The sequence below is a fragment of the Lissotriton helveticus genome, chromosome 6 (genome assembly GCF_964261635.1).
Source record: "Lissotriton helveticus chromosome 6, aLisHel1.1, whole genome shotgun sequence".
In the NCBI taxonomy this organism is placed as follows: domain Eukaryota; kingdom Metazoa; phylum Chordata; class Amphibia; order Caudata; family Salamandridae; genus Lissotriton; species Lissotriton helveticus.
The window spans coordinates 774,652,993-774,676,895 of NC_136067.1; the positions used below are offsets into that span (position 1 = coordinate 774,652,993).

The window sequence follows — 23,903 nt, forward strand, 5'->3', positions numbered from 1 at the left end:
CAGCAAAGATACATCAATGACCAATAACCATTTACAAGTCGTATAAACAATCATAGGACTTTTTGCTATCTTGGTCGAGACAAGAGTCATAATGCCCCCAGCTGGACGGCCAAACCTTTTCCTTCTTGCTGGCCTATGTAGTTGTACAAAGCCTTCAAATACGGGGGTATTGTCGCATAGCCAAGTTTCCTGCAAACCTACTATTTCGGCACTTCGGGCTAGGGTTTTTACACACAGTGCAATGTCTGGAACAGTAATGTTATCCTATGGGGTAAAAACATATACTGCATTCGGGCCCTTGTCAGCGACTTACGGGATCCTTCTCCGGCACTTGAGGATGGGGCAAGGTCCAAGGCAACACCCACAGGTCACCTTGGTCGGCAATGGGGTGGTTGAGTGCAGAGGTGTTTCAGCTTCGGGTGCCCCGTTCACTGCAATGGGGAACGGCTTGGTTAAAAAGAGGCTGCAGGCTGGGGTGGCAGTTTGGGTGAACCCACAGGGGGGCTCAGTCCTGGAGAAGTTTGGGCATGTAGGGACACCATTGGCCCACTTCTCCTCACGTTGTGGGGCTTGGTGCAATGGTGCTTTAAGGTGTCGGGTTGTGCTGTAGGAGACACTCAGATTGAGGGTCCCTGCACAAATAGGCTGAAGGCGGCAACTGGAGGCCCTGTCTAGGAAAACCCAAGGTTGGGCTCAGCTTTTGAAGGTCTCAGGACCCCACTGGCACTGTCATCTCCCTCAGACTCTGGTTGTGGGGTGCAGGTGCAAAAGTACTATGAGGTGTTGGGGGGTGGCGGTCGGAGGCTCACTCGTTGTTCTGATTCTGCAGAAAAGGGACAAATAGGACTGCTGGGCCACTCTCAATGTGGGTCTCACTGTACCTGAAGTCCCTCGTTGTACAGGTCGGTCTTCCTCGCTATTGGTGTCTGGGTGGGACACAGCAAGCATTTGTGGCTGCAAGGGGTCGGGTACCCCAGGTATTGGCACTTTGCGGCTCCGGTCAGTCCTGGTGTCCCCACACATGGAGGGAGAATGGATCTGACCTGTGGGAGCACAGCGACCTCTTCCTGGGCGACTGCAGCGTCAGTAGTCCCGGTAAGCAGCAGAGCGGTGAACCTGACCTTGCTTGTTTGGTGCCTGCTGCTGCAGGGGAGTAACTCTTCTACTCCAAGGAAGTTCTCTGGCGATTTGCGAAGCACTGGCAGCCCTTCAGGTTTCTTGGAGTCTGCACAGCGGCAGGACGAGTCGGTTTCTCCACGAGGGTCGGGAGCAATAGGCAGGCTGGCAGCGTTGGCGCCAAGTCACAAGTTGCTCCTGTGTTCTTGTGTCAGCAATCTTCTTTATCCACTCATTCTTTGTGTCCATTGAATTTGAGGTCCTGGCATTAAGGGTGCCACCTAAATACTGTTACAGGAAGTATCGGATAGTAACCAATGGGATTTCTACTTTTAGGGTGACTACACCCTCCTTAGGACCACTTCCTGTGGTTAGTGGGCATAACCCTGACCCAAAAACCAATGTGGAATTTTCCTGTTCGTGTGCACTTCAGGTAGCCCAATTTAGGGGTGCTACTAGCCTGAGGATGAACACATCTCCTGACCAGCTAACTTTCTCACCTGTCCTGGTACCAAATGGGTATTGGGCGGGGGGAGGCATTTCCCCCCCTCTGGGGAAAGCAGGATCGCATATCAAAGGTGATGGAGGCATTTGAATCCTCCTGCCTTGACCTTAGAGAGCATGGGCTCTCATCTCCAGGGACTCAGTAACACTTCTGTGGTGGCAGGCTTGACAGGATCAGTCAGCCAATGGACTTGGGGTTGGTAGGTTTTCACGGGCTACCTCTAAGATACCCTCTGGGTGCTTGCTTTAATAACTCCATCACTGAAATCACTGTGGGTTTATTAATATGAGGTATTTGATACCTAAAACCAGAGCTTTCAGTGAAGCCATTATGTAGCTGGGAAACAATTTTTGACCAGTCCCTAGTACATACCTATATGGCTTCCTTGTTCACTTGTACCGTCAGTATTTGAAGTGGCCAGCACAGGGGCATATCTGCTCATTCAGATATGTCCTCACATGTTATATACCGTGCCTTAGAAGTATAAGTTCTGCTTTAGGGGTGACTTACAAATATTACTTGCAGTGTTAGAGGACATAGCACACAAAGTGTGTGCCATGTCGTGTTTTTACTATTTAGAGCACCTTGTCATGCAGCCTGCAGTGGCAGTCTGCCTGCTTTTATTGCTGGGTCCCTTAGAATGGCACAAAATATGCTGCAGCTCTTAGGGACCCTCTTTAGTACCTATGTCTTAGGTAGCAGGGGTGCCACTTACTAGGGACTTACAAAGGTGCAAAAGTCCTGGCCAATTGGGGATCAATTGACCAGTTATCTTGTGGGGAAAGAACACTGGCAGTGGGGACCTGGTTAGCAGGAACCCAGTGCACTCCAGTCAAAGTAGGATCAAATACCAGGCAAAAAGGTGGGGGCCACTACTGCAACAAAAACCCAGTTTTACTACAATCTCTTGGACTGGCCTCTTGGCTATCTCTTGTATCCAGATTTGACTGGTTTCAGAAAAAGGGCATAATCTTTAGCTCTTGCCTCTTTGTTTGGATCTCCTTTAGTCTGAGTTGGCTGGGTCAATTGATCGACTAATGAACTTGTCAACTGATCTTCTAGTATCCCTTGGACTAAAGTCCTTCTTTGTGGTGAGCTGACCCGGTGACCTGGTTGGTTTCTCTCTCACGGGCCTGAACTTCACTCATTTGGGTGGCCAATTCTGCATGCATGGTCTTCCAATGGGGAATCAACACATTTTCTCCCTCTCTTCAAAGCAGTAGCCATATTATTATATCTAGGGGACTTGCTAAATTGTTATCTCACCATCTGCATTCTCACCATCCGATTGCTGTCTGTTTAGGAATATCCCCAGGAGTGAGCCTATGGCTGTGCCATCATCTATTCATAATCATCAGCGCACTTTTCCATATTATCCCAGATGCAGTATTCTGCTTCCTTAACTCTACATGAGTCAAGACCGCTTGTGTTAATGTTCAGGATTGTGCTTGCCATGATCAGTTTCTTTACCAGCCAGGCAGCAATGCCAAAGAGTAATAGGAATTTTGCAGCGTGAATCTTTCTGCATTCACTATGCTGTGCATTATTCCACGGTCCAGTGGTTGGGTCCGGAATCGTAGTCTTTCTTTTTTTTTTTTTTTTTTTTTTTTTTTTTTGTAGCCCAGGTGGGCATTGTCGTCCCACCTTTTGGTGTCCTTCCGTGATGTCGGCACGCTTCCTGCGGAAGCTCCCACCCTTTGGCGCCATCTTCAGATTCTTTTTTCCGCCGTTGGGTCTGGATCGTTCCCGAGAGGCTCCAGAGTTTTGGACGGGAAAAGACACAGAAGAGTTGAATTTTGCAGGAAAAGACTGAGAAGACGACGAATGGAACATATATAAGCCGGGATGACGAAGAAGAAGAACGTCGAGAACTTCGAGGTCCAACGGAGAATGCGCATACAGGGGGCCCCCTGAGCGCGAGAAATGGACAAGCCCCCTTTAAAATTCTGCCGTAACTGCCACCACAAGAACGCGCAGAAGGACCAGCACCCGGTTTGCAACCTCTGCTTACCGGTCGACCACGAGAGCAAGGACTGCAACGCTTGCTCGGCCTTCACACCGAAGACTCACCATGTCAGAGAGCGACCGAGAAGGGCCAACTACACCATGTAGGGGAAGGGCCAACCACCGTCCCTTCGAGACCAGGGACTCTCGACCGACGAAGAAGACGACGCCGCCGGAGAAGACGACGGCTACACGGTCGTAGAGACCGATAAGAAAACTTCTAAAGAGTTAGGAGAGTCGTCGACCCCAAAAGCCCCGACAGACCATCGAAGGTCTGAATCAGACTCTCGAAAAACTGAGTCGAAGTCCTCGTAGGCGCCGAAAACCTCGTCGGCCACAGCTGCATCCAAGGACAGAGAGGATTTTAGAAGCCTGTTACAGCTGTTATATTCTGTAATTTATAATTCTGCCCTTAACATTGTCAGCATGCAGAGTGCAGTGACTAAAGCGCTAGAACCTGCTGGAAATTTCACACACCAAAGTCACATGACAGCAGTCTTCTTTGTGAGGCAAACTATCAAGGAATGGTTTCTGCTCTGTTACCCTGTCCCTCTGTGATATGGCTTACTAGTTTAAAGTGTGCCCCCCCCCCCCAAAGACACGTACCTAGCGTGCCTGCTCTCCTAATTACTCCTATTCCAATACCCCCTACATACAAAATTGGCAGTACAGCTTGGCTCTTCATGTTTTTTGGACTTCCAAAGTTGATGGGAACATTGCACCCCCATTGCTGTGGTTCTCCAGATGTCACCATTGCAATACGAATAGAGCCTCGTGACCCAGAGGTGGGGCAGAATGGGTGACCGACTTCTAGAAGTACTAAGAGACAACTTTCCCTCTTGAGAGTATACCACTAGCATAGCATTGCACTCTTCCATACTCTTGCTCTTCATTCTCATTCTCACCCATACTTAAAAAACAGGCACATGCATATATATATATATATGAATCACCAATAGCCCGAAGCTTTTAAGAGGCACACGACAGTTCTCCGCCCACAGGGCTTAGCAGGTTTTAACATGCCTTTCCGCTTCTCTGTGTTAACTTGCCCGACGCGTTTCAGGGAAAACCACCCCCTTCCTCATGGGCTGCTGTAGGAAACACTCGAAAAGCATCTTTCTCATAACTTGACCTTTTTATTTAAACAAGCCTCCAAGTGGGCGTGTGCTAAGTGCACCGCTCGCACTGCGTGTTGGGACTTGTGGTCCTTGAATGATGCAAAGTACATTTCATTACCTTTCAGTAAGGTCGAGTTTTCTTACTCCATTGTGTATAATTGTCCTTGGCCTTCAGTAGGCTGAGTTGCGGTCCGGCACGTTGATTATTGAAGGTTGGAGTCCCGTGCTCAAGGAGTTCCCTGTAGTTGAGACCTCAGAGCCTCGTAGCGCTGACAGTTCGCTTCAATGTCAGTGCACGATAGTGCACTCTTCACGGCCGAGCTGCCGTGTAGGAACATGAATCACCAATAGCCCGAAGCTTTTAAGAGGCACACAACAGTTCTCCGCCCACAGGGCTTAGCAGATTCCTAGCTGCCTGATGAGAGGCGGGTGCCTCGAAACGCGTCGCAGCATTACAAATCATCGATAATAAATCCTGGAAATATCATTGCCGGTTGATTCCTTGTTTATGAACCTTGGTTCGCATTGGCTGTGAGTGCGTCCTTCGAATTGCTTGGGCGTTTGGTGGAAAATAAACAACACGGCAGTCCTGCCGTGGGAGGATGCACCACTTTCAAACTGTGAGAAGGGCTGCGCAGTAACAGAACTGTGTCATAACTGCGGTCAGCACAGCTTTTGCATGAAATATATCAACTTGCTGATACGAAGGGGCCTACTTAAGGTACATTGTATAAATATGGTGATTAAATATAAAGATGTGGCATGGAACCTACTAAAGGAGATATCAATTTTTCCAACAGAACACTATATCCCAGAATGCATGGGGACGCATCCATGGAAATCCATGCCACATGTTCTTAGCTGCCTGATGAGAGGCGGGTGCCTCGAAACGCGTCGCAGCATTACAAATCATCGATAATAAATCCTGGAAATATCATTGCCGGTTGATTCCTTGTTTATGAACCTTGGTTCGCATTGGCTGTGAGTGCGTCCTTCGAATTGCTTGGGCGTTTATATATATATATATCAGCCAAAGAAGAGGCACTTTCCATTATATGTCTGACCAATTGGCAGTTTCAGTCTATCTACATGGTCCTGGGGATATCCTAAGGACTATGTAAGCTGAAACGAACTTCAAATTAGGAAAACCTGTTACAGGTAAATGACTCGCACAAACTCAAGAGTGTTTTGGATTTTTAGTTGGTGAATTGGACTATTTTTCTTCCAGTACACTTTACAGGAAAGTAAAGTTATGAATGGAATCAAAGAGGAAAACCAGCAGTGTTTTCATACATTAACTAGTGTCCACCCACAGAACCTCTAACACTTGTTTGTCTACATTTATTGCTGTGTTGTACTTGACCATCACGGACTATGCTGCGCTATGTAGTCTAAAACTTCAAAGATCATCCCAGTACCTTCCCTCTTAGTGATCCCTAAGGACATGTACCACACAGCATCAGTAAAATCATACAACCTAGCCAGTTTGTGTAGAGCCACAACCTTTCATAATGTATATTGAATAATTCCTGGTATTACTAGATCTCTACTTAACCTGAGAGGGACAGAAGCGAAGGTTGCTCCGACTTGAATGGGCAAAGCGAGGGAATGAAGAAGACTCTGTGAAGGTTAAGATGCCTTTCCCTAAATGCTGCTGTCTCATTGGATTGAGTGGATGTGGTCTGAATAACCCTCTTGGGGAATCTGACTGCGAGTAAGAGAGGGGACAGGGTAAAGTTAAGACCAGGGGGTGCTGGCTGAAGAGGAGGAGAGGGAACAAGATAGAAGGGTATAAGGTGTGACCTGGAGGGCACTGAACGCCTGAAAGATAGAAAACATTGTCTGAGGTACATTAGGGAAGACCAAGGAGACCTCATTGAAGATAGGAGATTGAAGATCCCATCCATCTCCTTAAAGTCTACAATCAGAATATTGCATATGGGCCTACAGCTGGATTGGTAGCTAAAGGCAAGCAAAGTTGTGGATGATTAGTTTTCCTACATGGTCATACTTCTGGGGTCACAAGAGGCACCAGGATTCTAGGACCACTCGACATGCTGCTGAAACCTTGCCCCTTTAAACTGCGTAGGCATATGTGAACTGGAGTAAGTTTTATATACTTACAGTCTCCCTCTAGGGCAGTTTCTATGATCATCTATGCCATCAGCCATATGAATGTTGAACCTCACATGTGGATACATGATGAGTGCTTAAAGGATGGTACAAAAAAGCTTACCTGTTTTGCTCTAGAATTTTATATGGTGGTAGCCTGTGTGCTTCATTTTATGTAAGAAACCAATTCTTTATACTTGCTTCTTCTGGGCCTAAAGGGCCTAGGACTGCAAGGGGAGTGCATAAGTGAATGAGTCAGTGAATAGCCTGTATGAAGGACCAGTATGGCAATTTGTGTGCTGTGTCTCTGTGCCATTACTCTGCAACACCCCTGCACAATGCTGCAGCTTATGACTGGCTAAGAGAGGCTAATGAAATGTCCTGCATGGACATATCTTTCCTAGGTCAGTTAACAGAAATGCTAGTTCTTTGTATAGGGGTGTATGTGTAGGTAGGACTGAGAATTAGGAGAGGAACTGTGTATGGCAGTAAATTATGTGGTAGCACAGGTGATAGGTGAGCTTTTCAAAAGAAATCATCATCTTGGTCTTTGCTCAAATCCACGGATTGGCAGCTAAATTGGAAACTGATGTTTTTTCAATGCAGGAAACATTGACCTCAAGGTTTGAATCCAAAGCTGGCTTCTGTGTCATTATGTTTAATAGGAGTGCTTTCATCTTAGGTATAAGGATTGCACCTATCATATACCAAACAACCAAGATGTGAGTGTACTTGCTGCAAATAACTCAAACCTCTTAATGTTGAATGCACAATTCTATGTAATTTGTAGGCAGAAGTTAATTCACCAGCAAAGTCGACAAATGAAATTCCTCCCACTTCTGCATCAAATCTTTCTATCAACTCTTCAGCGTCTGAACAGGAGAACTTTGCTGAGTCCGTCCGGGCTACAAGTCCACATGCAACAACGGTATAGTATTCTAAGAGCTTGTAGACTTGATAATTACTAAATACGTCTTTTTTTATCTCCATGCATTAGCCTTTTGTTATAGATCCTCTATTGGTTCATACATGTTTCTTCATCTACTTAAAATGTCACCAGAAAAGTATATCTGTAGTTCTCCAGTATTGGATCTTTCATTGATCCACATGCTTGAATCGCTCCCCGTCTTCGTAGTGGAAGTCCCACTGTACTATAATAAAGCAGTATGCATCATTACCGTAGGCTATAATGGCAATAAACTAACATTAATAGCTTGTCTATGTCCTTTTTTTAAAAGCACCGTACTTGAACTATAATCAATCAGGCGACCGCACACTGTAGAATACTCCTAACAGAGGCTGAATCCCTCAGATTTTCTACCGCACATCGTGTGAAGGGAGTCTCCTTGACCTCTGCTTAGTTTTTTCTTCTCTAGAGTCTGAGATTTATCATCCTGACAACTACCATGTCTGATACTTTCAAGAAAGGCCTCTTCAGATACTGCAAAACCTGTGGAAGGAAATGGCTACATGTGGATGGCCCACATAAAGACTGCCTTTATTGCCTCTACCCCAACACAAGATAAAGGAGTGCAAAATATGTCTCACTTTTTCACCCAGGACCTTGAAGGACAGGGAGGGGAGGCTTCTGTGGATACAGAAGGCTAAAACTCTGAGATCCACCACTTCTGGGGAAGATAGTAACACGTCTGTGAGGTCACACAAAAGATCTTCCTCTGACCAGGGGACATCTGAGGAGAGCAGGAAGGCCTTTAAAACCCAACCGATCTCCACAGAGGCAGCCTCTGCTCAACCCAGCACTCCATCTGTGAAGATTGGGAATTGTCAGCAGACTTCGTCTACTGAACTGTCGATGAGGCACATTACCTGCGACAGTTGTATTGTCGACTATGAAACCACCATCACATCTACAAGACCATCAACTCACTCATCCTGTTGACGAGGATCCTGCTATCCATGAAGACCCCATCGACCTTGACGCTATCGACGACAACACTGTCGACGACGACACAGTCAACAGAATTCCTACAGACGATGCTGAAATTCACAGGGCAGTCAGACTCCTTCTCATCGAATATCACAGCAACAACAATAAAAATTACAAAGGTAACAAGAACAACCTCATCAGAAAATGAAAGACAATAAGTTGAGATCCCGGAACGTCCACTTCCATGGGGTGAGTGGGATGATTAACTTATCTTTTGACGTAAAAAGTATCCCCTCTAGACAATCTTTGTACGTGCAAGGAAACAATAGGATCACATGTCAAATCAAAGCACCACTCTAATAAAAGCGAGGAAAGAAAAATAACCTTTTTATGTTATATAGCCCTCACCCATTCTAGTAGTGGCATCCTTCATTATCGGGTTCACTCTGGCTCCTAAAGGCCAGGGTGGGCTCAACTTTATCCCTTAGAGCTTTTATGTAGCCTGTTAAAAAAGGAGGCGTAACTATAAAAAATCCTCATCCACTCAGGTATCCCTTTATTGCAGGGGTAGATGAGAAAGATTAAAAACTATTTTGGGGTTGGAAGGATATAATTATCCTCTGACCCTAAAACACCAGCATGTTTCAGCCCTATACTGATGAACTAAACGTCCTGAGCTTTCTTCAGGGTGGAATCATGCTAATGCTGTTGGAATCCCATCCCATTCACCTCTTGACAACGCGAGCACTGTTGACCATGAACTAGGGCCAGGTCCTACATCTGGAACTAACCTCTCCCCACTTGTGTGCATGGCTCCTGAAGTCTACGAGTTCAAAGACCTAGACATTCATCAGGATTGTAGGGATATCTTATCCAAAGCAAGAGCAGAAATCACGAACAAAACATACAAGATGAAATGGAAGAGATTCTGTTTATGGTGTCAACAATCTAACCTTCGTCTGTTGGAAGCATCACCGGAGCAGATTTTGCCTCGGCTCCTATCACTAGCTAGATCAGGTTCAGTGCATGCGTCTGTCAAGGTTCACCTCCCAGCAATCTCACGGTACAGACGCTCATTGCACTCTCACCCCCACTGTTCCACAAGAATATTCAAACCATTCATGAAGGAATTATTCAGAGCTTTCCCAACGGTGCAACCTCCTCTAGAATGGCATCTCAGTGTAGTTCTCTCCCAATTTATGAATCCACCAACTGGAACCCATCCACAAAGCCAACCTGAAGTTTCTTACATGGAAGGTCGCATTGATGTTGGCTCTCACTTCAGCTAGAAGAGTCAGTGAAATACAGGTTTTCACAATACAGGAGCCTTTTCTACATTTCACTGATGATTATATGCTTCTCAGAACAAATCCAAGGTTCCATCTCCATTTCATCTCAAGTAACTTATCATACTTTTTAGTTTTTTCCCAAATCCTGCTTCGCCAGCTGAAAGGTCTCTCCATTCTCAACACCAAATGATGTTGTAAATTCTATTTACTTCGTACTAAACAAATATGGAAAACTGATCGGCTCTTAGCGTCTTATGGACAAGCTCCACAGGGTGCTTCATTCGCAAAAGCAACTATCGCAAGATGGATTTCTGCCACCATCCAGGTTTGCCATTCAAAAGCTGCCAAACTATTCACAGTCAAGGCAAAGGTGCATTCAACAAGGGCAGTATTCTCTGCGGCTGCTCTGTTTGCCGGCGTTCCATTGTAAAAGATATGCGGTGCTGCTACATGGAAGAGTATACGCACATTCATGCAGCACTACTGCCTGGAATCGGCACACCACAGTGAGGAAGCTGTAGGACAAGCGGTGTTACGTCATCTGTTCCAATAAGGTGAGCCTCTGTTAAGGGAATTGTATGTTGATATTTATGTATAGATATATATAATGTTGTTGTATACTACATGATTGTTTCATCATATATAGAATAATTATACTTTTGATATATTGATGTGTATTAAGCTGTTACCCACCATCCTCAAAGGGTAATTAGATTACTATAATGCTTACCTACAATAACTGCTTGGTATTCTGATTCAGTAATGTGACTCTATGAAAGATCTAGTACTGGGGTAGAAAATTAGTTACCTGTAACTGCAGTTCTCCAGTATTGGTGTCTTTCATAGACATGTGACCCACCCTTCTCCCATGAGAGGCTCCCCTTCTAGTTCGGGATGATGTTATTCCCTCTTGTGCTTGAAAATCCGGCGGATTCAGCCTCTCTTGGGAGTATTCTACAGAGTGCTGTCGCCTGATTGATTATAGGTCAATTTTGTTCATTTTTTAAACAGGACATAAGCTATTAAAGTGACCATTCATTGCCATTATAGTCCATGGTAATGATACATTCTGCTTTATTATGGTACTTTGGGACTCCCACTTTGACAACTAGGAACGATTTAAGCATGTGACTCAATGAAAGAGGCCAATACTGGAGAACTGCAGTTACAGGTAAGTCATTCATTTTCTTATTTTGCAGTGTGGCTCATAGACTAGTGTAAACAAGTGTACATTTTATAACTACAAATTTAAAGCTCTAAAAGTGTTTTTGAACCCTCTGGCTGTTCACAGGCCTGCAGTATTCTTAAAAACCTCAAAAGGCTTGCAGTTCTGTATTTCGGTAAACTGGTGAGTCTTATTTGATTTGATTATCCGTTACCTATGGCGTTCCAACAGTTTGTGCAATATTTTTGTTTCTTTTCAGGACTCCAAAACACAATACATTCTTCTTTCTAAATGTTTAATAAAGATGCATGCGATTGTTACCTCACTATCTAGTTTTGCACCCTATGTTTTTGTTTATTATTTGGAGACTTTACACACTTAATTGTTCATGTACTATATTTGTCTCTCATTTCCGCTCGTAATATGTAACAATTAGTGTGTCAGCTGAGTTTGAGTAAATCTTCATCCAAGACAGGTAAAGAAGAATATTTAAGGGATATCAGTGTGGGAATCCTATGGGCCTAACACTACACAAATAGCTTGGTTCCTCTTTCGATTGCAAAAAAGTATTCTGATGGTGTGAAAACCTTCCTAGAGTCTGAAAAATGGGGTTTCAATTTTCGAACTATTGACCTTTATCGTTTGTGTAGTTTTACTATATTTGAAGTTTTAGTTGATACTAGAGTATTAGTTGCTGTACAGAATATGGGAAATCTGCCAGATTAATACTTTTATTTAATAATATACTATGTATCTATATATAAATATATTATTAAACATATGCTTTTGGGAACAAAAGAAAAATGTACTTGACACCAAAGAGCAGCATTATCTTTTGCTGATTGAATAGAGCTGCGGTAATATGTAAGACACGAGAGACTAGTCTAGCAAGTCAAGGATACGTGCACACAGAAGCCGTTGTCCTGCAGTCATAGCTCTAGAGATGGCGTATTCACTTTATTATATGTGTACCAAAAGAAAAGCAATAGTTCTTGATTTTTGATGATCTGTGATTCCATGGCTTGGATTGAAAGTGGTCTCAAGTCTCTGAACACTTTGAGGTTGAAAAAGCAGGACCATAGCAGCATTCTGGGGTATCGTAAAAAAGATTGTTGTTAAGAGGTATGCAAGGATTCTGACCATTTAAAATGCGAGACAGATAGCACCCATTCCAAAACTTAGAATGCTACATTGTTACCTTGCAATTGTTTGTGTTTAGCATAAACTATTTCAATTCAGACATCATGGCCTGGTTGGCTTTAAAACAAAATATTGCTCGTTATTGTTAAAATTTCAGGTAGCTTTGAATGTCCGGTACTTAAGGGCTGAAAAAGTTAATGCTTTTCTGGATAAAGAGAATAACTGAACATGTGGGTTGACGTTCCAGAATTTAAATTTTTTAATTGATTGTCATAATTTTTATTGGCTGCGTTGCCAGATTTTAAAACTGCTTTTTATGAAATATAAGACATTGCGATAATGCATGTGTACTTTGGTTAAATATGGAATTTTTAGAAGTTGTGTGGCAAAATTCTTTTACATTTGCTTGGTCTTGTGATGTAAGGAGACTCGCTCGAGACTATTATTTGCCAGATAATCTAGAATCCAGGGGCCAAAAGGAAGAAGGGATTTGGACTGATGTTGGGCTAGCAAGGGTAATGTGTGTAGGGGTAGTAGAAATAAATTGAGCCCTAGAAGGTTTGAGGGGGTGGTGATTAGGCGGGATCTGACGTTTTAAACATTTTTTTTTAATTGTGTCTAAGTTTAAAATGTTATGTATTTGTTTTAAAGGAACAGTCTAAACATTAATAAACTTGAATAAAATATTGCTCTCTAAAAACAAAAACAAAATGTACGTATTTTTGCTTCAGGTACATTTTACATTTTGTGCCATTTTCTAAATCCTGGCGGGTCCTCTAAAAGGAACATGCCTAGTTTCAGCTTCTTGCTGCAGTCTGAGAGAAGGGGCTTTAAAGTGCTGAGCCATCCATACCACAGGTATTCTCAGGAAGGTTATTTCTAATCGGCAGAAGAAGATACATTTTTCCTCAACCGTTGATGGCTACCTCTCGAAGGAATACTATTAATCTCAACCTTAATGATAATTAGCGGCACAAGCAGCCCCTGGCTGAGTTGGTGGCAACACTACCTTGCCGTATTCCTCTTTTTAAATTTATTAACTTTTTACTGTCTTCTACATATTTGTTTTCTCGTTTTATTTTAGTTTCTACACAGATTGGTAATATGCTTTGATTATTCTTAGGCCCTGTGTTTAAAACGTGCTTGACTATGCAATCCTCATGAGATTTTGCCCCTGCGCCGATGCAGCTTTAACCTTTAGTGATTGGCAGAAGTTATGAGTCTGAATATCTCAAAGATAACAGAAAGTACCGAGTAAGGTGGGGTCTTGCTTGGAATTCTAGGCAGTATTGAAATGTTTTCTAGATTTTTTTATATTCTAAGCCTCCTGGCACGAAGTAGTCACTCAACATGCCAAGCAGGGGAATACCCAGAATATAAACAAAAACGTAATATTTATAACAGTATCCGATCAGCACTCCAAAGTCACTGCCCTTTAATTAATGTAGCAGTTTTGTCTTCGATGTTGTGAAGACTGTACTAAATACCTTCCATGGGATCCCAGGCAATTTATTTCCGGTTCAGTGGGGAGAACGTGGTATGCAGAGATCTGTTTAGTGTGGTGTGGTGTGGTGTGGAGGAAGGGTGGGAGGTTTGAGATGGGAGAATCCTTTAGTGCCTTCTGTGAGACTACAATGAGAATGGTCCCTCTCCTACTGGCCCAGTTGCATGGTCCAAGGCAGGGCATATTCTTGATTACATTATGCTTAGTTTTTAAACGAGCACCAATCGCTGAACACCTTTTCTCTACAAAATGCTGCGGTAAGGCGAACTCCGTTCTGCTGGGGGTTTTCTGGGAAAATGCCGGTCTTTGCATACGATCTGAAGAGTTCTTTACTGGCTTTTGTGACATCCTCAATTGCTCAAGCAAGCTCTGAGCACTGATCTCCAGCTGTTTGTTTGTTTCCAGGACTGCTTCTCAGGGATAGTGTGGGCAGCATCCTGGGCAGCACCGCTGTTTTTTGCGTTTCTGATCAAGTGGGCTGGGGTGTTCAGAATTGTAGGATATGTGTAAGTGTGCTTACCCACATGTCATGTGAGCATTCTCTTCAAGTTCTAAACCGTAGTTCTTCTTGGAGCATCCTTAGCAGCCGCACATGGTTACTCGAGGCCACTCTGGGCATGTTGAACATAGAACCAGATAGTCTAGTATCCAATAAACATCTTTTCTAGCACTTCTACATGATTCGACCGTAGAGGGTAAGTTGCCATCATCTCCTGGGACTTTGGCCCGCACCCTAACACAAGTAGACTGAGTACAATATCTGTGGTGAATCACAAGTGATCACCCAGGATTTGGCAAGAGTAACCACTAATGCTTAGCCCTACTTTTTCTGCTTGCACAATTCTAACCATTCATGTTTGCACCTTCTTGATCTTCCCTATCCACAGCGCATCCAACCTGGCGAAGAGCTTACAGAAAGCTAACTAAGGTGTTGTGTTGGCAAGCTACGTTTGAGCTTGGCCCATAGTACTTGGCATCTATTAATGAGTGCCCTCAATTCTGGGCAGTTCATCAGTTATCATGATATTTCATTCATTGACTCATTGTTATTTGTTACACGTGTCCAAGTCCTGGGGATACATGGGGCATGAAGACATGACTAATCTGCAATGTTCTATGATTGCCACAAGCCTGCACCCCAGTCCTCATGTTGGCATATCTTGAAGACGCACAAAGTGTGACATTTAATCACAGTAATCAAATAACCCTTTGTAGCTATACATTTGAAATCCTTTTAATCTACATACAACACGATTCAAGCTAAATTGTGCACTTTATTCCAGCATTGTGCACAGCTAGCTGACGGAAGTAGCTTTGTTGTAGGGCCAAAGCAGCTGCTGGCAGGCTGTTGTAAATGCAATCTAAATGCAGTGATATATTCTTCCCAAATCCCAGCTAAGCTGCATTTTTTAGCAGTGAGGCGGCTGGGGATTGGTAAAAAACCAAGCACGTCAATAAACTACGTCAGACCATCTGCTGTACCTGGCAAAGCACTGCCTAGAGCTAGGAGGAAATACAGGCATGTGCTCCCTCCCTCCCTCCACAGAGAATGTTCAGTAACTTAATAAGCTATTTGACTAGTATTTTTCTGGCTTTAAAATGGATTCTTAACAGTGTGCAACAAACGGTGGAGCCGATTGCTTTCTGACTACTGCTGAGTTGCTTAGAGAGCTTATGGCTCCATCTAAATGTTTTCATCGACCAACTCCTTTTTTTTCAGTTTTTTTTACATGCCAGAGCAGTAAACTGACTGCAGAAGCATTCACCTCTTCTGATTAAGGGACTGCCATGATTTGTCTCGCGTATTTGGCATGCATGGACTTATATTGTGATTCGAACTTGCAGAATCTGCTCCATTTCTTACCCACTCCTAAGTATAGTCCTGTTTTAAAAGCGAATATCTATTTAATCTTTGGTATAGCATTGTTCAGCATATGCACCTCTAGCCGCTTCTCCCTAAGAGGTATTCAGCGTAGATGCTATGCTGCCGTGTCTAGACATACAGTAGAAAGAACAGGTTGTTAGATGGCTAACTATTTGGGAGTGGGGGGGCGTGGACAAATAAACATTTATTTAACAGGATGGCAGTGGGCATACTTTTATCCCCAAACCTAACTTCCTAGTACGAACTAGAGCCCCTTTTCGCCAACTTGTGTTTTAACTCTAGTTCTAGTTGAAGTCACCATTCGCCTCTTGAGCACATCACAGGAGCCAGGAACGTGAAATGTTTTTTTACTTTGGTAGCGCGCTGCTCATAGACCAAACCTCGTATTTCTTTCCACCTTACAGTGGCCTTTGAGCTCGTTGGAATGTAGGCACACAGCAGGGGGTCGAGGTGGGCACATAGTCAACTAGAAAACAGAACAGGATGTTGCAGTGTTCCGCACTGTGGATCATTTTAAGTGGATCATTTTAAGTGGATTCGACAGAGGACATGTGGATGGAGGATAGAATGTAAGTGATGATGTTGGCCTGCTGTAGAAACATCAAGGTGGAACTGAATCTGATTGCAGCCTTTTCAGTGGATTTCTGAAGAGGGTGGTTGACATTCAAACTCAAGTTAGCAATAGACTCCTGTATCTGTAGCAGCAACAGCTCAGTCTTTGATCCAGAGCCAATTCTGATTCCTGCACATAGATGAGAGCGCCCATAACTTGCTGACAGTCTGCCGACACGTAAGATACTCAAAGTTTAGCTGGAAATCATCTACATGTATGTGGTAGCCCCGGTGATTACGTGTGTCCGTTTGTGTGTTAAACATTGAAGAGGGATTTTTCTAGTGCTGATGCTTGATGGACTCCACAGGCAATTTTAGTTAGTTGCAAGCATAGAATTGGTGAGAAGGATTTTCTGATTGACAATGTAGAATGTTGCTTAGAGACCCATGACCCCAGTTTGACATGGTGAGTTCAGTACGATACAAAGGAGGAAAACTAGGGCTGGGACTGTTGCTCCACCTTGTGATCGGACAACCGAGGTTCACGTAGGTAAGCTTATTTCCCCTAAAGTTCTTCATGATGATCTCTATACTCAGAAGAGGTGGAATTCAGATTGGAAGCTGCCGAGGAGATGTTTCCTGGCAGCCCATTAGAATGCATCAGCAGCACTTTGACCTTTAATAGTAGAAATACTGATGTATTTTATGTTTTCTACTTGAAATGTGTACAACCCAGGTCAGTGATGACTGTTCTTGCTCCTGCTATAGTTAGTGATACAGATATGTAAACTTCTGCTGGCATATGATGTGCCTGGCTGCTATTACAAAGAGGTGTATTCTTTCAAGTAGGGCCTGCTTCTTTTGAGACAGCATTATTTGTTCTGTGTCCAGTGTTTTTATCTGGCACACAGTTTTCTTTTAGGAACACAGACGATTAGTTATTTTGTAGTCTTAATGCTCCTGGCTGCCCTGGCACACCCTAATGGCAGTGAACTCACAATGCCATATTTTCTCCATGGTAAGAGCCCCTTAGAAAAGTTTTAATTCTTTTCTGAAATGTTATTTTGGTCTAAAGACTGCATTCTGTTTGACTGAGGATAACATTTTCCCAACAAGACATATTGCAATGTATGTTGTTTCTGAAGAAGTAACCAGCACGACCTAGAGACTACTATTGCAGGCGCATAGTCTTTGGTATACTTAGAGTTTGGTTGAAGAGGCTGCCTGTAAACTGCTTGTTTCTAACAGAGTATGGTAGGGCAAAGAAGACATTTTAAATTTCACACCATTTTCTCAATGCAATAATTTACAAGCAGAGCAAACCGCATAACCACTGTGATAAGTTCAATGTAGTAGCTTGCAATAGAACATAAACTGGCTTCCTTACATCTGGTCTCTTCATTACTTATAATATCTTAGTATTGTAAAGATGATGACAGCAAGAATAAGATCACATTTAAAGGTATGGAGTTAGCCTTGTAATTTTGCAATCAAATGGTGTACAATTCTGACATTGGTCCAATAGTTAATCCTTTATTTCAAGCAGGAATAACTAAATATTTCCACAACAGAATCCATTGTATATTGAATTGGCAGAATCCAACATTATTAACTTAATTGCACCTTTTCGTTATCAGGGTGAAGTTCAGAACATCGCGGCATCGTCTGTTCCAGAACTGCCTGCACCTACTCCTCCAAACAATACCTCAGTGAGCCCTCGGCAGCGTCGTGCTCAGCAGCAGCAACGACAACCAATCTCCCCTGGGCTTCTTCAGGCTCAGCAACCACGGGTCAACACGAGCAACACGGGGTCCGCTGTGCTTATAGTTCTACTCACATTAGCGCTGGCCGCCCTTATATTCCGGAGGATATATCTGGCCAATGACTACATTTTTGATCAAGAATTATAATGTTTGCTTGTTCCTTCACAATTCACTATTATTGTCTATTGGGTACATAATGGACTATTTACAAAGATAACTCATTGTATTTACCATTCTTTATCCTTCTAAATGGTAATGTATGTCTTTATGTGCATTCCCTTGACAGAGGAGTGACATTTGGCATTTGTATGATTAGTAATTATGGTGTGCCCAGTGACACTGAGAAACCAGTCAGTTGTTTAGATGTGGACTCCGCAGTCTATGCAGGATGTCCCTTTCACAACATTCAAAGCATGACCTGTTCCAATTTGATGATGTGACTAATTTAAGGCCTTTAAGAATGAGAAATTTAACTTGTTACAGATTTTTTGCACTTTTCAGTTGTGGAACGAAAGCTATTATTAAGACTTACAGTTAATTTTTAGCCTTCACATTTTACCTCAGAAAGCTTCGAAAGTGGGCATGAATATTGTTGTTTTGCTATAAAAATCGAATCAGGAGAGAACACCCAATTATACCACTTTGCTTCACAGAAAGCCGTCTACAAATCCCCTTGATTATGATCCGAAAGCCACAATAGGGATGAAAAATGGGGCCATAAGTTGCTGATTCACCTTTTGTCTGTAGTTTGCGCAAATACTTTTTCGGCATTTAAATGTTTTCTGATAATGTCAACTGTTTATCTTGCTTTTTTAATCCAAAAGTACATATAATGTATTTATTCCTGCGGAAGTTATAAATATGTAACATAATTCTTTCCTAGACACATTGTCTTTAATTCTTCCTAAAGAAAAGTAAGTATTTGCCGTGTGTGCTTGATACCTAACTCACTTGTCTTCTTTAAACTACTGGCTCTGGTGCAGCGATGAACCTAGGCGATCTGTCTGGAACTGATGCCATAGGTGAGGCATGCATTCGGTGCTTCCTAAATGCCCAAAGCTCATTCATTTATTTTGGTTCCCCCACTCCCCACATTGAAAATGCACCCTTGGTGTCTGCCTAGATCCCCTGGATGGGCAATCTGCCTTTAGACACTTGAGTCATGAGAAGGCAGAGGGACTTTTATGTTCCAGAACCTCTTCACTGCCACACCACACTTGCTTCACTCACAAGGATTCAAATAGATCACCGTGTTTCATATTACTTGGTAACTCCTAAAGGCTTCTGACCGAAAGCTTAGAAATGATTTGTAGCTGCATTGTATTGATTTGTGACTGATATAGCCCCTCAGGAAGCACTTGAGGTGTGCTCACGGGGTAGTTCTTGATGAGGGAGAGAATCTTCGAATCCTGTAGATTTTACAGACAAGAGGAAATGCCATAAGAGGGAAGGCTGTGTTTTCTTGAACCAAAATCGCAGGAACTCCTTTGTGTATTGTAACGGAGAGTCTCTAACTATTTAACGTCATTGTTATATTTAAGAAAACATTTTCTGTTCTAAATTAACTTATTCAATCCACAACTCAGATGAATAGGCAAATGTTAAATTACCAGGTGATGTAAGAGGCATCACCTGTGTGCCAGGCTTGCGATAATTCTTCATATTTTTAATAGACCATCTTTCCTGTGCTCAATTTGTTAGAATGTGTAACTAAGTTCATTAGTATGAATTGCAGCAGTGCTCCTCTCTCTGTAGGAACTGTTCCTTCATTTATCTTTGCCCTGTAAAGCAGGAGGGCCAGAACATTTCGAATACCACTACTCTCAGTTTTGAGATGCCCGAGATATATTAATAGAGCAGACCTACTTGAATCAGTAGCAGAAAGAAGTCAACTGCAATTGTTTTTAGCTCAGCTGTTAATACAGAGGGCTCAGCTGCGAGATATTAAATTGCCCGTTTACGTTTGCTGGTCTAATGATTTGTGCTTGTTTTCTACGGGTTAAAAAAATATTCCAGTGAGGGCTTAGGATGGTGATAGTCATTATCGTGACTTTGAGCACATCTCATCTTCCGCATCTTCCATATGCATGCTGTGGAAGAAGCAGGTAATGAAGCCCGAATACATTGTTATTACCAATCACTGTAACTTAAAAAGTACCTATACTCTGTACATCAATGCGCTAGGATGCCCTTTGGGTAGCCATGCGCTATATAAGTGCGTATTCATTCATCAGAAACGTCGTAGGATGTTTGTCTAGAAGGTTGAAGGAGAGACAGTCCACCAGTGAGCCTGGGGATAACCCGAACAAAATGTTCTGCAATTGTATGATTGGAGATGGTCGGTTTTGTCTTTGACATCAGGAGGCAGGGTCCAAAGATGGCCATCCTGATGTGAAAGAGTAACATGAGATAAACGCAGGCTTTCTCTCAAATTAAAAAATTGCTGATGCATTACAAAAAAGTGCTGTTTCCTGTATGTATTTCAAATATGTGACAAAACGTCATTATTCTTGCATGGCAATATGATCTTTTTGTAGGAGGCTTATTGATGCACCAATTAGCTAATAACCTGATTTGAGAGATATGTCCTCATACAAGTTGATCAGAGATGTGATTGACAGTCTCAGAGCGGTGGCTGGAGGGAGCGGACCTAAAACCCATTCTGTACATTGACAAAAAGCCTACAGAGCACCTTCATTAACTCACCTGCCTCGATGAGCATCCTCACTGGCCTGCATCGTTACAGTCCCTCTACCCTCCTTAAGTGAAATGAAGGTGTTTGCACAGAGGCCCAATTGGAGGAAATTGTGTGCATGCATTTTTGCTTTCTTGGTCTCTTGCTTCCTGGGGTATGTGTCCTAAACCTCACTGCCCTCTGCCGTACCTGAGAAGCACCAATGCTGTTGGAAATGGTTGGCAGACCCAGCTGGTTTCCTGTTCAGGAAACGAATGCCATGAATCCACCGAAAGTGATTCACAATGGTATTGGATGTTGCTCATCAGCTGAATACTCCACTCTTCTGGAGATGAAGGTTCACACAAGGTGCACTTCCATTTATAAGGGCAGACTAACCCCCTCAAACCCCCCAACCCCCGCTTATAATGCTAAGAAACAAATGGCACTATGTGTCAGCTGATTCTAGTTTTAATGGCTAAAGGCCTTTTTCCTTGCTCCCCAGTGGGAGAGGCTGCCAATGCGCCTTCCATAGTGAAGTCTATTCTAACCCCGCCAAGCCATTACTTCTGCAAGATGTATGTGGTTGGTTTACACATTGTGAGTATGTAAGGAGGTGAGGTACTCCTGCTTAGGGAGGGAGGAAGGAAGGAAGTTAGTTGGGGGGGAGGTGTGTGTCTGTCTGTCCTGCTGTCCATCCCCTGTGCTTGCACAGTGCACAATTTCTCAGGTTGTGGTTGACTCTATTGGCTTCACAAGAGATGCAATAAAGCAGAGATGAGTCCTTTATGCTCACCTCCCTTATTTGAGATCATGCATCTCAGCCTGTGCCTTGCAAGAGGTTTACACTAAAAATAAAGCCAAATGCATGGCCACTTGCTCACATCTGTGCCAAAGAGGTGCTTTGTTCCTCCATACGTGTGCGCAGTCCAGGAAGAACCGCTCCAGTCCCAGCGCAACTGGAGTTTGGCTGGGGCATCTAAGTGGGAATTAGAATGTATTGTGAGTATTATGGGGTGTTTTCCATCACTCTTAATTCTCAGACGTTGCAATCACATGGGGCTGGACACCACAGAAAGAAAGATGTTGAATTTGGTTGACCCCCTTCAGATGTAGCTCAACTGTTGCCTTGCCACAAACCTCCGGAAATAAGATGACTTTTATGATAAGAGTATCAGTTCACATTTTACTCTGTGGAAGCCGTGCACACGAGCGCATAAGCAGGACTGGATATGGAACATGGCAGCATATTAGCACCATTCTTAGTAGTGGCAGGAGTCAATGAGGGTGCAGGACCCAACTAAACTCACCTTAGGAACCACAAGGACTAGCTGGTTCAAACCTGCTGCCTGTGGGAGGCAGCAGTGCCCGGACCCGAACCTTCTTGGCCAGCCCACCTCCTTGCATTTTTCTCTGCATCTTCGTGTAAGACCTTTGCACCGGTTAACCCTTAATGGACCCAGACATCAGGAAAGGCTAAAGAAACTTCAGGTAAACCACTGCTTTTATTGTGGATTGTCGGATGTCCACCTTTGTCCTTTTACAGCCTTTGCCATGAATGTGTCACCTCCTAGAGATCCTTCTGTGGTGCCCACGGTGAGGCCTTGAGGGTCAAGTGAGTGATGGTGTAGATCAATGTTCTTGTAGTGCTAAAAGCATTCAACCACAACGTTGGCTTAGCCAATATGAAAACCTCTTTTGGATTGCAAAAGGTGGCAACCCAATATGTGCCAATGACATATAACTAAATTGAGGTGTTGTGGGGGAGTGGGTGGTAGCTGAATAGCATATCTTGGCTGATTGAGGAATCGGGCAGGACAAAAAGTACGTTTTCCCATGTTTGCTAGTATGCACGAGTGATCGCGCTAATTAATCCATTATTCATAGCAGAAATGACAGAAGAAGCTACTAACAAAACAAAAATAAGATTTATTTTATGGGCTGCCGACCCCAAAAAAGAGTCATCTAATCACAAATCAAGCAAATATGCTGATATAATAATTTTACAGACCACACATCTAAATTTAGTAGATGTTGTAAATCCAATGCAGCTTGAATTGGGTATGCAGGTTAATATGATGTATAAAGTGTAGATTATATAAATCGGATGATCCTGGTGGTATTCTAGAATTATATGTAGTGGTGGAGGAGGGATCCTATGTTTCAATAATTAGATAATTATATATTGTCAGGGAATGATGCACCTTACACATGGGAAAATACAATCATTACATTCATCCTGAAAACCTAGTAAAAAATCAATTTAAGTATGAAAGGTATCTGCCTATTTCGATGCAAAAACATTTTCTCAAAAATAATCATTTTGGGTATGTTAATTTCTGGATTGAAACATGGACATCAGAAAGACTATGGCTGGTAGGCCTCTACTCAAACTTGTAATCTCTCTGAGTGGTACGTTCGATATTCAAGCTTGTTTTCGAGATAGGTGTAGTTTACGCCCCTGATGCATTTGACAATTGGCATTTTCTTTGGTACATCTTGAAAATATTTGATTTATTATATATGTCTGACTCCAATTAAGAAATAACGAAGAGACGAAAGGTAGAATAGTTGTAAATTACACCTTCGCTCTACTACATAAGATCGAGGACACCTTATTTTTTGGTTTATGTTATGTTGATTTGTAAAGTGCCCACTCGCCCCCAATGGGATATCTTGATGCTGAGAAAAATTACTGAACTGAAGATGGAGCAGGAAGGAGCGGAATAGAGGGTTGCGGGTTAAAAAAGGCCGGTTTTAAGGTTCTATTTGAAGTTCTTTGTTATCCGTATGTGGAGGGGTAGCAGTTTCTAATTGTATGCCCCCAGATAGGAGGAGGAGGAGGGGCATCCTCCTGCCCTTATAAGATGGATATGTGTGGCCTTAAACAGTTGAAGAGCTTGTAAAAAAGTTTACTTGTGCTTCACTTTCATTCTCTGCAATGCAGACAATCAACTGAGGATTGTCTTCCTAGGATACTATGTCAACGTCAAAGAATTTGATTATCCCAGCCAGCATGGTCCTATGTATTTTTCCCCCCAAGTTGGGCTATAAAAAGAGCCTACAAGGAGGCTAATTGATGTCCAAGTAGTAATGGGAGCACAATAGTTTGATATCTATTGGCCAGAAAGGATTTACACCATTTCATGTCATAGAGACACATTCTGAGCTTGTGCATGCATTTGAGC

General features: G+C 43.0%; 1 protein-coding gene across 1 annotated transcript in view; it reads left to right on the forward strand.

Moving 5' to 3' along the window:
- The window catches only part of UBE2J1 (ubiquitin conjugating enzyme E2 J1), a 130,156-nt gene extending 111,233 nt beyond the window's left edge, over positions 1 to 18,923 (forward strand). The window contains exons 7-8 of the mRNA XM_078648278.1: positions 7,646 to 7,783; positions 17,916 to 18,923. Of these exons, the coding sequence (XP_078504404.1) occupies positions 7,646 to 7,783; positions 17,916 to 18,188 (411 nt within the window). The 3' untranslated portion in view covers positions 18,189 to 18,923. The remainder of the gene's footprint in view (positions 1 to 7,645; positions 7,784 to 17,915) is intronic.
- Positions 18,924 to 23,903: the final 4,980 nt, after the last annotated feature.